Genomic DNA, 18,084 nt, shown 5'->3' with positions numbered 1-18,084 from the left:
TTGTTTTTGGAGTTTTGGATTCAGGTCTGCCTGGTGCACTCTGAGCATTGACTTTGTAACTTTAAGGACAAAGTAATGAAAAGAAAACCTGTTCTTAAAAAAAAAACAAAAAAGTGGCTAATCCATTGGCATATTAATAATTTAAGAATTATAATGGGTATCTTTCAGATAGGAGATTAATTGTCACTTTATTTGTACTGGCAAGGGTGAAGTTAAGGCCATAGTGAAAGGAATTGTAGGAAAATTGGCAATTCTAAAAAACACTTTATAGACAGCGTGTTAAATAGAGTACTAATATTAGAATTCTGTATGCTGGAACTTTAATCATTATTAATTGAAACCCCACTGTCTAATCCACAACATGGATATTAGAAAAAACAAGAAGTGTGGTACCTAACTGGAGTCCTGTTGATCATCAAACTAATTCAATCCAGCAGTCATAATTATCAACCTATGTAGATCAAGTTGGTTGACAACTTATCCATGTTACAGAATCATTCATACTGGTCCATTAAGTGGGATTGAAATTGTTAAAGTAATTAGTATAAAAAATCTTAAGGTAATAACTAAAACTTAAAACAAAAGGCAGAAAAAGTATGAAAAGCAAAGTTGGAAAATGAAGAAAAAAAATTGCTTAAACAGAATAAAACTAGTAAACAGTATCATTGCTGTTTATTAGTAGCTTTAAAGGACTAAATATGATAGTCCCTGAAAACAGGTGCAAGGATCATGATGCTGGATGCCGCAGAACTGAACCTCACACAGTGCAGTGACCAATCATTAGTGACGCACCAACAGCAAACCTTTCCCTTAGTACTAAATCTTTGGTAATGTAATGCATACCCAGTGTTGCCCAACTGCAATCCTCCCTCAGTACTGTCCATCTGACAATGCAGGTCCCCACCTAGGCCCACCCCTGTCACCCTATCCCAGTAACCATGCTCATTTACAGTGGCTAATCCACCTAACCTACATAACTTTGGACACTAAAAGGGCAACTCAGCATGGCCAATCCATCTAAGCTGCATCCAGTGGAAATCCATGCCGACACAGGGAGAACATGCAAACTCCACATGGACAGTCACCTAAGGCCAGAATCAAACCCAGGTCCCCGGCACCATGAGGCAGTAATGCCATTGTGCCAAACTAACCACCTCGTTTTGACATCCAATGGCATTTTTATTACTGAATCCACAACCATCAATATCCTGAGGATCATCATTAGCCAAAAACTGAACTGGAACAGCTATATTAATACTGTGGTTAAAAAAGCAGGTAAGAGACTGGGAATTCCGCAGGGAATAACTCATATCCTGACTGCTTAAAGCCCATCCACCATTTACAAGACATAGTTAAGGAGTATGATGGAATACTGCCCACTGACTGGATGACTGCAGCTCCAACAAAACTCAAAAAGCTTGATACCATACATGACAAAGCAGCCCATTTGATTGATGCTCCATCCACTACCTTAAACCCTCCACCATTGACGCACAATAGCAGCAGGGTGTATCATATACAAGGTGCACTGCAGCAACTTGCAACCAATCTTCGACAGAACCTTCCAAATATACAGCCTATACCATTTAGAAGGATAAGGAAAGTAGACGCATTGGAACACCACCACCTGCTAGTTATCCTCCAAGCCACACACCATCCTGATTTTGAATCATTTCACCATTCCTTCACTGTCTCTAGGTCACAGATCTGGAACTCTATTCTGAACAGCATCCTGGGTATGTCGGCATTAAGTGGACTGCAACTGTTCAAGAAAATGGTTCACCACCACCTTCCCAAGAGCAACTAAGAATGAGCAACACCATCCTTGTTTTGCCAGATTCTTCTAAACTTCGGAGAGTATAATCTCAAATTACACAACATCTCACGGTAGGCCTCTTTGTGTCGCACGGTGGCACAGTGGTTGGCACTGCTACCTCAAAGCGCAGGCATCCGGGTTCGATTCCAGCCTCGGATTACTATCTGTGTGGAGTTTGCACATTCTCCCTATGTCTGCCTGGGTTTCCTCTGGGTGCTCCGGTTTATTCTCACAGTCTAAAGATGTTGCGGGTTAGGTTGACTGACCATGCTAAATTGAACCTAGTGTCAGGGGGATTAGCAGAGTAAACAAGTGGGGTTACAGGAAATAGGGCCTAGATGTGATTATGGCTGGTGCAGAGTCAATGGGCCAAATGGCCTCCTTCTGCACTATAGGGATTCTGTGAGGTCAACCATCTTATCCTAGGAACCAATTAAGTGAACCTTTGCTCCATTACCTTCAAAGCAAGCATATCTTCCTTAAAATTGTACTCAGTACTCCAGATGTGGTCTCACTAGAGTCCTATACAATTTTAAGACTAATTTTAAAACTGAGCAGCGACAGATCAGCCATGATCTTATTGAATGGCGGGGCAGGCTCGAAGGGCTGGATGGCCTACTCCTGCTCCTATTTCTTATGTTCTTATGTTCTTATTCTTGTACTCCAATCCTTCCAATAAAGACTAACATGTCATTTACCTTCCTAATTGCTTGCTGTACCTATATGTTAACTTTCTGCGTTCCTTGCAAGAGTAGACACAAGTCTCTCTGATGATCAACATTTACAAGTTTTACACCTTCTGACAACTATCCAGCATTTCTTTTAAAGTCTAAGTGAATAAATTTCCCCACATTATACTCCATCTGCCCACCCTCCACTTCATTTGTCATTTTGCAAACTCTTTGTGACCTCCTGACAGCTTTTATTCCCACTTAGCTTTGTATCATCAGCAAACTTAGACTTAATTAAATGTTTTGTGCATTGGCAAATCTGCCAGAAAGCTTGCAAATCATATCAAGGAGTCTGACTCTGATTTTGCATAGAGCTTGGAGACCAACCTTTCCAACAGGGAGCTGGTAGCCAACTCCACAGCACAGTTGTGAGCCCAACCTCAGTGTAACATCTGATAGCTGATGTTTCCACTTCTATTTTGGCACAAGCTAAAGCCACCTGATTTCTGAACGCTAAATTTGAAGCTGCAACTCCAGCTCACCTTGCTATTCTTATGCTTAGACAGTGGATAGCAGTGTTCAAAGGGGTTTGCAGGGTCTCACAGCGCTCTAGTGGAGGCAGTGAGCGTCTAGCATGAAATGCACATGCTGCAGGATGTTAAGAAGAGGTCACCTCATCAGACAAAGATGGCCTAGATGGAGATGGGGCAGTGTGTGGTGTGCCACAAATGGATCCAGTGCCAGATACGATTTAATATTCTTCTGCACTGCTCATGGGTGAATACCAGCTGAAGGAACTGAGTATTGATGTTTTTGAGGGTGGGTGTAAATAGTGGCGCTCAGCAGAGAGAGATGCATAATGTCAAAGGGCACATATCCCTGTGCATGCTAAGGATGGGAGAATAAGGAGTCCCAGTCTAATGGGCTCTTGAAGCAAGCTCTACTGTGCAGAGGAAGGAATGGTGTTGCAGATAACGGCTGGACTAATTAATGCACTTTCACAATTCAGGAGAAATGAAGGCATAAACGCACTGGAATGCATGCAAACATGTGAGGAAGTATCCAACATCCTGAACCTGTCCAGGTTTGAGATGGACACCCTGGCCTTAAGTAGCGAGTGAGGAGCAAGATCCCCAGGTGTCAGAGAGGCAGGAGAGGAAGATGAGAGACTGGAGGAATGTGCAGGAGGATCTGGGTTGTGCCATCTCCAGTGAGAAAGGCAAATCCAGAGTTCCCAGGGACTGGCCATTCAGTGTCTTGGTGAGGCACGTGTTTGTTGAGGCAAGCTACCATCGTGCTTGCACATGCACAGTCAGTGAGGCTGTTCTTAATGACATAATCTGTTTCTCCCTCAGAAACGCCATCCTCAGAAAGCACTGCTGACCCCAAGGAGCCCCTCTTGACAGCCGAAGAGGAACCACTGAATGATGCACTTGTGTTCACTGCACCAAGTTCCACCACAGACATAGAGACTTTGGTGGATTATTGTTTGGAGTGCAGTGTGGTGAAGAGACATCACCCTCACTGGAAGAGCTGGCAGAGACAGAGAGATTCCTCTGGTACCGGCAGTTGGATGACTGCTGGAGACCGTGACCATGTTGAGTCCAAGACAGATCGCTTCTCGGCGTTTTGGCTCAGATCAAGTGTGGTATCGACATATTGTGCTTGGTTGAAATCATTAGCTTATATTTTAGCTTCATTCAAAGCGGCATCTCGGCCTTTTGGCTAAGATGCAAATGAGATCAAGCCTTGGAGCAGGAGCGATGCCTACTTCAATCAGCTTGGATCATGTAAATCAAGCCCCAAGACAGGTAGTGAGAACCCTGTCTTGTCAGCTTGGATTGGGAATGTCTCAACTTGAGACTCTGAATTGGACTTGATTGGATTGGATTGGAATAAAAAAAAAGACAGATGACGAGCCTCTGTAGTCCCCCATCAGGCAGCTGATGTCCAGTGGGAAGATCTGGTGAAGATCCCCGAGAGTCTGTGTGGCATCTGCCATGGAGGAGTGCTGGTCCCAATGCAAGTAAGTTGATGATAATTGTAATCTTCTGAACCACTGGTATTGGGTGTCCACACACATAGGTGGAGGCAGTCTCCAGCCCAATCATGTGAAATAATGACATTATGGTTTCCCTGGAGAGGCACAGCCTCTTATTGCATAGTACTTCAGATATATTGAGGTAGCTAGATCACTGCCAGTACACTCTGGCAGCAAGAGAACAGTGTCTTCTCAGGGTCATATCTCCTTGTATTCTCTGCTGGTCCTGCACACCCTGTACCTGCACATCTCCCAAAGGTCTCTCCCCTGTGATGTGGACTCCGGACACCTGGCCTGCTCTCCCTTCTGCCTCTCTCTTCCTCCTCAGAGAAGGTTTCCCCAGCTGGGTGCACAATCTCCATCTACTGAAGTACAGATGACATGCACCATGCACAGAACAAGATTAACAATGCAGATACCTCCCAGGAAATCAGGTCTTAAATCTCATTAAAAAAAAACACTACAACAAACTCTCAACCTGAACATCTCACAATAGACAGAGCCAGTGCTTTGCCCATTTTATCCCATCCTTGGCTGAGAAAAGTGAGAAAAAGATGATTTGCCTGTCGGTATTGTCCTCACACTGACCTACTCTGGGTAACATTAAATTCCAGTCAATTGAACTTTTAACCCCCTTGACGAGCTGTTTAACTGCTGGCAGGTATGAGCGGGAGTTGGCTGTGTGCCCGCTGACTGAAATATCACACAGTTGAGATGACATCAGGATATGCGCCTAAAGTCTTCTTGCATGATTTCACATGCTTTGAGGTTGGGCACATGCCCACCCAAACAACATAGGATTCTGGTCTATACATCCAAATTTTGGACCAAAGTCTCTGCATCAAAAGAGAATTCTAATGTTACGATAATAGAATATGATCGTGTACACCAAGGATAGTTAATGAAATTCAGATAAGATGATGAATGAGCAGCAATGGTAATGATCACAGCTGGTGAGTTATCAAAGCTGTTCTCAGAAATGAAACCGTGTTTGCCAGAGAAAGGCGTGACTGACTAGCACTTCAACAGCCACTAACAAATTTTCACTGACAAGTTCAATAGCCAGTTAAAAATATTAAACTTTATTTATCTGTCACAAGTAAGGCTTATGTTAACACTGCAATGAAGTTACTGTGAAATTCCCCGAGTCACCACAGCCCGGCGCCTGTTCGGGTCAATGCACCTAACCAGCACCTCTTTCAGAATGTGGGAGGAAACCGGAGCACCCACAGGAAACCACACACACACCAGGAGAACTTGCACACAGACAGTGACCCAAGCTGGGAATTGAACCCGGGTCCCTGGTGCCCACCCCGTTATTAAAATAGTTATTTCGTAAAACTATAGACAGGGAACACAACTTTACAGCTGTCATCCAGTGTGGAGAAAGCTAACAACACGCTGGTGAACAAACAGAATGACTGCCGATGATAGCAATCAACATGTAGACTTTGGTCTTCACTATTTTGTTGGCTCCAGCAATATATTTTTAGACGAGTATGTAAAAATTATATCAGTTTTGACAGTTTCTCAACACTGATACAATAGCCTACATATTCTGTCACGGTGCAGCTTATGCCCAAATGACAACTGGCGAATTTAGGCAAATTAATTGGCCTAGTCCTCATGCTAAACTCCTCACATGAGTATCTTGCCCTCCCTGCATCCCTTGTGTGGTGACTGCTCAAATGGAAGTAGTGATGCATGAGATAGTAACAAGGATGATGGACCTCACTGCTGTTCCGCACCAAACAAAAATCCCAATGGGCAATATTCTCTAAGAATTTACAGCAAAATTTCAGTCCATTTATTACTGAGACAGGATGTGCTAATTCTATGGGGTAAATCTTATGGTTCAGCCCATTGCAGTATAGTTGCAGACAGGACAGAAAACTTGGCAAACCACTGACAATGGGCAGAAATTTCCTCTCTTGGGGTTGGGGGGGGCTGGAAAATCCCACCCTATGTTGCATGGTAGTGGCAAATATATTTTCAGCAGATGATATAGCTCTCCATTTTGTTTCCTGCCAACTTCATCCAGTGCAGACAGTTATATACAATGGTCATATTGCTGTGCCAGAGATCATCGTTATGATTAGTGATTCATAGAAATCATAGAAACCATACAGTGCAGAAAGGAGCCATTTGGCCCATCAAGTCTGCACTGACCACAATCCCACCCAGGCCCTACCCTTATATTCCTACATATTTTACCCACTAATCTCTGTAACTTATGCATGTCAGGACACTAAGAGACAATTTTTTAGCATGGCCAATCAACCTAACCCACACATCTTTGGACTGTGGGAGGAAACCGACACAGACACGAAGAGAACGTGCAAACTCCACACAGATACTGACCCAAGCCGGGAATCGAACCCAGGCCTCTGGAGCTGTGAAGCAGCAGTGCTAACCACTGTGCTACCGTGCTGCTCTGAAGCAGGAAGCTGCAGAAAACACATAATCAAGTTAAATATGCGTAGATTTTCTGCCTTTGACTGGTTAGTAGCAGAGTATAAGTAAAAGTTCCATCCTATCAGACCCTTTCCCCTGTACTGCGGATCAGCAAGGGCAAAGCGATTGCTTCCAGCAGGACGAGGGCCTCATTTAAATATTCATTTAGTCGCGGGGATGTCCTGAATGCCATTTGGAGATGCAGATGTTCACTAATGTGAAACGGGCACGTGGAATTGCTGAAAAATTAACTGTGACATCAACTGATTTGAATGTCACAGGTCAAGTGGAACAATGTGAATTCAAGCCAATTATTATTTGTACCCTTGTACTTTTTCCCTGGGAAGAAAGGAGAGAGAACCCACACAGTGATGCCTGTTTGCTAAGGCTGTGCAAAGAGATGCTTTTTTAATGACCTAGTGGAATTCTAACAACCGCATCTATAGTAGCCAGAAATTCTGTGGCAGACTGATTAGCATATATCGAGGCTCCTCTTTCCAAAAATCTAGGATAAAGATCTAATAGTGCAACAATGATATGCAAATTATGTAATGTTGGATACCGTGGAGTAATCCCAATCAATCTATGCCATGTTTTAAATTCTATGCAACAGGGTCTATCATACTCTGATTATTCGCAACTACTTCCTGCCTCAAGTTATCTGATATCAACTAACAACATATATATATGGGCAGGATGGTAGCACAGTGGTTAGCATTGCTGCTTCACAGTGCCAGGGACCCGGGTTTGATTCCCAGCTTAGGCCACTGTCTGTGTGGAGTTTGCATGTTCTCCTGTGTCTGTGTGGGTTCCCTCCAGGTGCTCTGGTTTCCGCCCACATTCTGAAAGACATGCTGGTTAGGTGCACTGACCCGACAGGCACTGGAGTGTGGCGACTAGGGAAATTTCATAGTTTCTTCATTGCAGTGTTAAGCCTTACTTGTGACTTAGAAGTCTTTATTTTTTTTTAAAAGTACAGTATTCAACAGGGAGAAGTTGACACCTTTTCCAGGGACCTAGGAAGAACTCACATTTACTGCATGTCTGACCATAGGATAAAATAAAAACAGAGAAAATGCCATCACCCATTATTCAAATCAGGAACTCCCTTTTTGATAAAATCTACACAGCTGATTAATCTGTCAAAGGGCTGCTCTAATATTAGGCAGAAAGTACTGAAAAATGTTGCAAGCTGAAAACACTGTGTAGGCAAGGGAGAGCAGAGGCAAGAAGAGCTGAAAATGGAGTGTGACCTGCGAAAGATCTCCCAGGAGAGTTGGTGTGCAGCAACAGCCTATGATCAGGGGCTGTCCTAGTTAATGAAAATGAAAGAAAGTTTGAGTAATGAATTCAGGAAAGCAGTGAACTCGCACTGAAAAGTTGAAATGTAAATTTTTACTGAGTTATGGGGTAAGGAGCCAGAGAGCACCTGGAAAGGAAATTGAGGGAGAAAATTAAGAGGCAAAAAGAATGGCTAGAGATAGAGCTCAGAGGAGAGATGCCACCAACATGGGCAGCCCTTTTCTTCCCTTTTCTCATCCTTTCTCTACTCCTCTAGTCTCTCTTCTCTAGTCCCTCTAGACTCCAGTGTCTCCTGCTCTTCAGCAAGATTCCTCTATTACTCCAAAGGATTAGACTATAAGATATAGGAGCAGAATTCGGCCCATCGAGCCTGACCTGACACTCGATCATGGCTGATATGTTTTTCAACCTCATTTTCCCCCCTTTTCCCCATTACCTTCGATCCTTTTATTAATCAAGAACCAGTGGCACGTTCAGAGGCGGGGTGTGTGGGATTTTAATCTTGGAGATCAAAGAAATGACTTGGAGGACCAAAGAAAGTGGCTAAGGAGCTTGCAAATTAGAGGAGAAAGTTTATTTCAAGCACCTTTTACACAGTCCTTCTTTCCCCACCTCTAACTCTAAAGGTAAAAGAGATGTTGGATTTCTTTCTCCCTACTATTTCCTTTCCCTCTGCTTCTCTACGTCAGCCCACACTTTTAAAAACTTTCCCAAAATCCAGATTGTAAACCAAGCTTTTCGTCATCCTCTGAACTGTCCAAGCATGACTCATGTCCACTCCTTTATTTCCTTTATTCACTCCTCCAAAAACATCTGGGATGTATTTCTTTTAACCATATTGTGTACTACAAATTATTCAACCATGGGAGGTAGTTAGAAGTGCAAAAAAATGCAAAAGGTCTAAAGTTTTCCTCACATTTTTCCCTTTTGTTTATATCTTTCCTCAGTTTAATTTGATTCATTTTCCATATTTGTGATTAGTTTTATTTTAACAGTGTCTTCTATTTAATAATCTCCTGAAATTGCGATCAGTGTTGGAACTCACTGTGTCCAAAGCTGATCAGACAGAAAACTACCCATTTAAGTGGATTGATTGAAAAGGCTTTGACTTCCAATTCGTGATTCATTAAAAATTCCCTCAATACAGGATGTTTACAGAGATTAACAAGGAGAATTCCTGGAAGATTCACCCACATTTTTACAGCACTAACTACCATGAAGTAAATTTAATGTTTCATGTGAATATTAGTTATAGAGACATAGAGGTTTACAGCATGGAAACAGTCCCTTCGACCCAACTTGTTCAGGCCGCCTTTTTTTTAAACCCCTAAGCTAATCCCAATTGCCCGCATTTGGCCCATATCCCTCTATATCCATCTTACCCATGTAACAATCTAAATGCTTTTTAAAAGACAAAATTGTACCCGCCTCTACTACTACCACCTCTGGCAGCTTGTTCCAGACATTCACCACACTCTGTGAAAATATCGCCCCTCTGGATACTTTTGTATCTTTCCTCTCTCACCTCTAGTTTTAGACTCCCCTACCTTTGGGAAAAGTTATTGACTATCTAGCTGATCTGTGCCCCTCATTAATTTATAGGTCTCTATACGATCACCCCTCAGCCTCCTACACTCCAGAGAAAAAAGTCCCAGTCCATCCAGCCTCTCCTTATAACTCAATCCATCATGCTCCGGTAGCATTCTAGTAAATCTTTTCTGCACTCTTCCTAGTTTAATAATATCCTTTCTATCATAGGGTGACCAGAATTGCACACAGTTTTCCACGTGTGGCCTTACCAATGTCTTGTACAACTTCAACAAGACATCTCAACTCCTGTATTCAATGTTCTGACCGATGAAACCAAGCATGCCGAATGCCTTGTTCACCACTCTGTCCACCTGTGACTCCACTCTCAAGGAGCTATGAATATGTACTCCAAGATCTCTTTGTTCTGTAACTCTGCCCAACGCCCTACCATTAACTGAGTAAGTCCTGCCCTGGTTCAAATCTACGAAAATGCATCACCTCACATTTGTCTAAATTAAACTCCATCTGCCATTCGTCAGCCCAAATGATCAAGATCCCATTGCAATTGGAGATAACTTTCTTCACTGTCCACTATGCCACCAATCTTGGTGTCATCTGCAAACTTACTAATCATGCCTCCTATATTCTCATTAATGATAGGTGTTAGGTGAATGTTCATGAATGGAAGAGGTAAGTAAGCAAGCAGATAGGGTGGGTGAGGTTTTTGAGTAGGTTTGCAGGTGGGTACTGTGAGGAGTGGCAGATGGGTGAGGTGGTAGGGTAGCAGGTGGGTGCAGTGGATAAGTGGGCAGGCAGGTAGGATGTAGTTGGATTGGGAGGGGTTGTCAGGCCAGGGACTGGTTGGGTCAGGGGATGGGATAGTTGGGTGAAGGGGGCTAGCCATGTTAAGTTGGGAGGCATGTAACTGTAGGTCCAGGGAGGAGTCGAGTGGTGGCGGTTAGTGACGCCAACCACCAATGGACAATTCTCTGGTTCTCCGGGACACTCTGAAAATGTCTCCCATTCTGTATGAGACTTCAGTCAGTTCTGACTTGCTTACATGGAGGCTAGTCAGGTTTGGTCATGAAGAGTCAAGAGGGAGTCAGAGGAGGTCCCATAAAACATTAGGCAAGGGTTGTGGGTGGAGGGGGGACTGGTGGTGATGGGATGGCGGTGCGGGCTCGTTGGGCCAAAGGGCCTGTTTCCCGGGCTGTTTTTGTTCTTTGAGGGGGCTAATCAGTTCAGGGAGGTACTCAGTTAGTAGAAACTGCTCAGAGGGGTTGAGCTTCAGGCGGATGAAGTTGAGTCGGGATGAGGAATTGGAGGATCAAGTGGTCAAGAGGAATCAGCCATATAGTTTCCCAGGAGTTGGGCTAGGAGTTTTCCTTTAACATTTTCTGGCTAGCTATCCATGTAAGCAAGTCAGAACTGTCTGAAGTCTCATTCAGAATGGGAGAGATTTTCAGAGTGTCCCAGAGAGCCGGAGCATTGTCCTTGGAAGTTCCCAGGCATTCCCACAGAGTCAGTGTGCTGGAACTTCCACAGGGTCCCACAGAACGTCTTTGGGGGGGGCTATGTTAAATGTCCCAACAACATCTCCTCCATGATCATCCTCAACACTGGTGCCTCATAAGGCTGTGTCCTCTGTCCCTTACTCCCTATACACCTAGGACTGTGTGGCCAAATTTCTCTCCAATTCGATTTTCAGATCATGGAGTCATAGAGGTGTACAGCATGGAAACAGGCCCTTCGGCCCATCTTGTCCATGCCACTCTTTTTCTCAATCCCCTAAGCTGATCCCGATTACCTGCATTTGGCCCAGGTCCCTCTATACTCATCTTACCAATGTCACTAAATATTTTTTAAAAGATAAAAATTGTACCTGCCTCTACTATTACCTCTGGGCAGCTTGTTCCAGACATTCACCAGTCTCTGTATGAAAATATTGCCCCTCTGGGCACTTTTGTATCTCTCTTCTTTCATCTTAAACCTATGCCCTCTAGTTTTAGACTCTGGAAGAGATATTGACTATCTAGCTGATCTATGCCCCTCATTATTTTATAGACCTCAGCCACCTACGCTCCAGAGAAAAAAGTCCCTGTCTATCCAGCCTCTCCTTATAACTCAAACCATCAAGTCCCGGTAGCATCCTAGTAAATCTTCTCTGAATTCTTTTTAGTTTAATAATATTCTTTCTATAAAAGGGTGACCAGAATTGTACACAGTATTCCAAGTGTGGCCTTACCAATGTCTTGTACAACCTCAACAAGACGTTCTAACTCCTGTATTCAATGTTCTGACCAATGAAACCAAGCATGCCGAATGCCTTCTTCACCACTCTATCCACCTGTAACTCCACTTTCAAGGAGCTATGAACATGTACCCCTAGATCTCTTTGTTCTATAACTCTCCCCAGTGCCCTACCATTAATTGTGTAAGTCCTGCCCTGGTTCAATCTACCAAAATGCATCACCTCGCATTTATCTAAATTAAACTCCATCTGTCATTTGTCAGCCCACTGGCCCAATTGATCAAGATCCCATTGCAACTGGAGATAACTTTGTTCACTGTCCATTATGCCACCAATCTTGGTGTCATCTGCAAACTTTCTAAACATGCCTCCTATTTTCTCATCCAAATCATTAATATAAATGACAAATAACAGTGGGCCCAGCATTAATGCCTGAGGCACACTGCTGGTCACAGGCCTCCAGTTTGAAAAACAACTCCCTACAACCACCCTAGAAGCCAATTTTGTATCCATTTAGATACCTCAGCCTGGATCCCATGAGATTTAACGTTATGCAACAACCTATCATGCAACACCTTGTTAAAGGCCTTGCTAAAGTCCATGTAGACAATATCAATTGAACTGCCCTCATTTACCTTCTTGGTTACCCCTTCAAAAAACTCAATCAAATTTGTGAGATATGATTTTCCACTCACAAAGGTCTGCTGAAGAGTCCACTGTAATGGGTCAGATCACAAACAATGGAGTACAGGAGAGAGGAACTGGTGCAACAACTGGTGTCACAAAACAAAGGAAATAGTCATCTACTTAAGGAAGCATAGTGGAGGTCATGCCCCTGCATACGTCAACAGGGATGAAGTGGAAATGGTCAAGAACTTCAAGTTCCTAGGTGACCAGATCACCAACAATCTGTCCTGGTCCCTCCATGCTGATGCTATAGTTAAGAAAGCCCACCAAAGCCCCTACTTTCCCAGCAGGTTAAGGAAATTTGGCATGTTTGCTACAGCTTTCTCTAACTTTTACAGATGCACCATACAAAGAATTCTTTCTGGTTGTATTACAGTTTGATATTGTTACTGCTCTGTCCAATTCTGCAAGAAATTACAAAGGGTAGTGAACGAAGCCCAGTCCATCACGCAAACCAGCCTCCCATCCATTAACTCTGTCTACACTTTCCACTGCCTCAGAAAATCGGCCGATATAATTAAGGACCCCACACACCCTGGACATACTCTCTTCCACCACAAGAAAGATACAAAGGTTTGAGGTCATGTACCAACTGACTCAAGAACAGCTGCTTTCCTGCTGCCATCAGACTTTTGAATGGATCTACCTTGCATTAAGGTGATCTTTCTCTGCACCGTAACTATGATTGTAACCCTTCTTTCTGCACTCTCTACTTTCCTTCTCTATGTATGGTATGCTTTGTCTGTGTAGCACACAAGAAACAATACTTTTCACTGTATACTAATACATGTGACAATAATAAACCAAATCAAAAAATTCCAGTCTCTGTTAAACTGGAGACCAGAAGATCTGGGTCAAGTTTTGTTGCCGTTGCTATCATTATGTATTCTATAAGTATCCTTCTGTTAGTATACTCTTTGCTTCTCTGGTATTTTGCTTTTCACTTTACTGTGGTTGCCATCTTTTACTCTGTTGCAATACTGTTGTGCAAAATATACCGAAACAGTGATAATATGAAACTCAATCCTTTGAAACTGTATGTTGGATTTCACAATGTTGCACCAACAGACAAATTGTTTGAAAATTACAAACCACAAACTTTTCTCAGTTTGCCAGCTGTGGAAGATCTCTGTAAACGAGCAAGTGCAAAATCTATATTTTTGGCCAGTATTTGTTGAGTACTGATCCACTGGTGGCCAATGAAGATGGGAGCTCCTCCCCCTTTCACCATTGCCTCCAAAACCAATGCTGAAAATGCCCTGTCTTGTGTGCAGTCAGAAGGAAAAAAAAAAACAAAAATGGGAAAATCGGAATTCTGGTCCAAACTCGTCTTGCATACCTTAAAATGGAGCACCAGTTAAAAACTATGAAATCAAAATATTAGTCCAAACTTTTTTTTCCTATTGAAAGTAAGGACTTGCATCAGCATTAAAAAGAACAATGCTTTTTTGATACAACAAATTTAAATGCTTATCATCTTGTGACAAAGTTTGGGTCTATGCAAATGATACTTATATATTTTTCAGACAGTCACATTCTGTGGCTAGATGACATTATTTTCAATAGTTATGCGTATTTAGAATATTTATGTGCTAATTGACTGAGGACAGCAAGATTTAAATGAAAATGAGCTAACTCTGCTTAAATACTGTCTTGTGGGCCTAAATATATAGCAGTCAAAAAATCCCCTTTTTCTTCAACAGAATACTGATCAACTTACAAGAATTTAACTTCCTTTTTCCCATTCAGAAGTGTGTTCTCAGGGTTTCCATTAGCCTAAGTACACAACATAGTAAGGCAGCGAGTAATAGGGCAGGCTACTTCCATTCAGAATTAAATCCCATGACACGGAAGGATTGCAGAGTGTTTTCCACTAGGGAAGCTGACAGGAAAACATGCAATATTTTCTGGCACTGACCTCATTAATCATGCATCTGGAGGTTTACTGCCAAATTCACAGGACGTGCTTGATTGCATGTGTCCCACCATCATATCTGGGTGCTATACTTAAGAGGCACTGATGTACTGTTGAAGAAACACTTTTGCCAGTTGCTTTTTTCACTGTCACCATCTAACGTATAGCAGGACTGAACATTATCTCATTGAAAACATTACAGTAACTACATTACTATAATCACACAAATACAGATACAAAAATGGGCGGCTAGTTGCCTGCTTTTGCTTTCCAGGTTTTATGAGCACACATTTACAGGCAATTTGGAAATATTACCACTACAAGCCATTAAGGTTAATATATTCTGCCTTACCTAAATGAGAATACACCACTATCCACAAAATAATATCCAAGAGCTGGAGACTTGTTGTATAGTTGACGTAGCTGGAAAAAAAAATGTTATTGAGCATTGTCAGTAACAAATCCAAATGGAAATAGCAAAACTTAGAATGTAGATTTTGTAAGACTGTGAAGAAAAGGAATCAATGACATTACACCTGGATGTCAAAAATCATTGTGAGCAGTACAGTCATTAATCAGTCAAAATTCATAGTTCTGAATCACTCACCATCATCTTCAACGTGTTTGACAAGGATAAGTCGTTTTTAGACTGAGGTTTTGTTAATTCAGGTACAAATGAATATTTGGATATTTTCATACTTCCAACATAATATCGAGAAATTCCATAAATTTTGAGCTTTGGATCAATAAAGTCATCATCAATTGAAGTATTGTCTTAAAAAAAGAAGAAAACTTTATCAGCCTAGAATATATATTTACTTCTGTTGAAGATTAAGGTGACAAGTTATAAAACCAAAAAGCAATCAATTGGCAAATGCTTGTTCTAGGTTAAATCTGACTCTGATGGCAACAATGTCAGCTTCATTAGTGCACAATAACACGGTCACAAAATTATACCCAGTTGTTTAGCTCTTTCCCCTCCTCACCAGTTTCTTTTGAAGTGCAAAGACTTTCACCAGGAAGCTATTACATCTGTTACCCATGTTCCTTGGACCAATGTGAGTTCACGAAGATGTAAGAAAAAGTGCAGACTTTTAAGTTGTTCATAAAACAAGTATCTTGATTGGGCACAACTTTCATCAATAGATTTGTCTAAACCTGTCCTGGAAATGTCAGCAGTTAATGCATCTCAACAGTGAGTAACAAGAGAAGAATGTCCAAGATCTCTGCTGCTGGCCCTTTCAAAGTCAGGAGGAGGTTCTCTAAGATTTAGATGCCTTTGATGGGATGTGGGTACAATTACTTGAGATGGCCCATCCCTGTCAAATAAGTCTTCTCCTGGGTGAAGGGGAAAAATGTTGGGGCTTTCACTGAAAAATAAGTGGTTGACTAAAATCCTCAGGAGAGCAAGCTATAACTTATAACATTCTCAGAATAATTGTGGCTTTAAGTGCAAATTTAATAGAAGTGATATGAGGGTCAAATCCCACCAACAGAAAATCAAGGACAGTGCGCCCAGATTTTCAAGGATGAGTGAGTTGCAACATCAGCAATGAGATCTATACAAATAAAAAATTCATGCTTAATTTAATAACATACAAAGATTCTACTTACTTATACCAATAATGACAATGATTATGGTTATTAATATTACAACAGGTAATAGAATAAGCATCCACACTTTACACCTCCAGCAGACTATTCTGTTGCAGAAGTCTCTAATCTGTGTCATTCTGGATCGCCAACTGATCCTTCCGTTCTGTTGAAAGAATTAAAATATTAATCCAAAATGGTTCAATAATTTATAGGATTTTTTCCCCCACAAAATCAAAGATCTATTGACACTTCTTGTTCCTGTTATAACCTCTTCCTGTCCCCTGTCTAAATCCATTAGCTCTTTTACCAGCCTTTTTTTAAAAACATGATGTGGAGTTGCCAGCGTTGGACTGGGGTGGGCGCAGCAAGGAGTCTCATAACACCAGGTTAAAGTCCAACAGGTTTATTTGGTAGCAGGAGCTTTCGGAGCGCTGCTCCTTCATCAGACGAGCCTTTTATTTTAAAACCACAGATCTGCCTTTTGAGGTCAGGTGGGTGGTGAAGATCCCAGGGCAGCGTTTAAAGGGCACAGAGAGAGGAGCGTTCTCCCGGTGTCTCGGCAAAACTCTCCCAAGCGCCGCGTGTAGAACAGATTCACTCGTCAACATTTGTGATCTTGGCTTTGCGTAAAACGGGATCGTCCTATAGAAGCGACGGTTCCACCGTTCAGAATGATTGGCGGTGGAGAAGGGACACGAGGAGGTGAAGGAAAGGTGCGTTGCAGATCGACAGGAGTTTAACCAACTTGTCAACTTACCGGCTAGCCCAGTGATCGCACTCGTCAACTTTCACTCATTACAAAAGGGAGAGAAAAGAAAGTGCAAATGAAAGGAGATGTTTCAGGCGCGCATACACACAAATAAATCCACCAGAAACTGCCCCCAGTGTGAAAGAGCGAGTGAGTTGGAGTTTAAAATCTCCCCTTAATATTTCTCCAGCTCACCTGGCCGCTCTGGCTGGGCTCCGGAAGGTTATTCTGTGCCGGTGTGTCTCTGCTCGCTTGACCTGAGTTGAGTGTGACCATTGGCATCGATTCCATGTTGTGATCTTCTCCTCCGAAGGAACAACAAGAGTCGAGGTTGCTTTCACTTTTCAACTTGGAGTTTCCCATGGCATTGCCAAACCCGGAAGTCTTGGCTTCAGGTGAAGGAGTTGAGCCGAAAGTTTGGAGCAACTTTTCGCAAGTCCGCCCCCGAGCAGGAAAACGCAGGACTCAAGACGAGTTGTTACGTCTTTGAGAATGATTAACGCACACAGAAATGATCCTTGGTTTGTGCCGAGTTGTATACCGGGGGTGGCTTGTTTCGCTTCTCCCTCCAGTTCCCGGGTGGGGCAGATTCCAGCAATGAACTGATGCGCTGGCTACACCTCTTGGCGTAGATAATCTTGGAATGTTGCCCATCCACTCACTGTAAGTGACAATCCATCGATTGGATGAATTGAAATTATGTTTGGTTACAACAAGCCGGGCTCCCCAAATTTGTTGTCCCAATGAGATCTTTCAATTTGTTAAATTCCGGATGGGATACCCCCGAATCGCCCCTCCCCTCCGAAGAGGGGCGAGTTAACTTCCTTTATTATTCACCACCCGCCCCCCCCTCCGCCCGCAACAAAATTACTTCACAAAAGGAACCCTTTCCCTTGTGGATAACTTTTCTCAGTCCCAATTCATAGTTATGTTTTAAAAGGAGCCAGTTTAATCAGGCTTTCTTTGAGTAAAAGAAAGGGTGACTTAATTAGCTACTAAACACAAGAATAATGAAGTGCATTGACACAGGATAGCGATGAGAATTGAGTCCAAAAGTAGGTTCCGGAAGCAAT

At 42.6% G+C, this 18,084-nt stretch overlaps 1 protein-coding gene across 3 annotated transcripts in view; it reads right to left on the bottom strand.

Annotated features, from left to right (window-relative positions):
* c15h3orf52 (chromosome 15 C3orf52 homolog) overlaps nt 1-17,658 on the bottom strand; it is a 52,260-nt gene extending 34,602 nt beyond the window's left edge. For all 3 annotated transcript variants that reach the window (XR_013888640.1, XM_080203470.1, XM_080203471.1), the window contains exons 1-4: nt 17,207-17,658; nt 16,282-16,426; nt 15,275-15,441; nt 15,020-15,090 (exon numbers count right to left, since the gene is read on the bottom strand). Coding sequence is in view for 2 of the 3 variants with exons in the window: in XM_080203470.1 (XP_080059596.1) it covers nt 15,020-15,090; nt 15,275-15,441; nt 16,282-16,426; nt 17,207-17,374 (551 nt within the window). In the remaining variant the exon portion in view is untranslated. The remainder of the gene's footprint in view (nt 1-15,019; nt 15,091-15,274; nt 15,442-16,281; nt 16,427-17,206) is intronic.
* Nucleotides 17,659-18,084: the final 426 nt, after the last annotated feature.

This window comes from Carcharhinus amblyrhynchos, chromosome 15, assembly GCF_965287045.1.
Source record: "Carcharhinus amblyrhynchos chromosome 15, sCarAmb.v2.hapA, whole genome shotgun sequence".
Lineage (NCBI taxonomy): Eukaryota > Metazoa > Chordata > Chondrichthyes > Carcharhiniformes > Carcharhinidae > Carcharhinus > Carcharhinus amblyrhynchos.
Note: the sequence above shows the minus strand (reverse complement) of the source record. Positions and strands in the feature narration are given on the sequence as shown.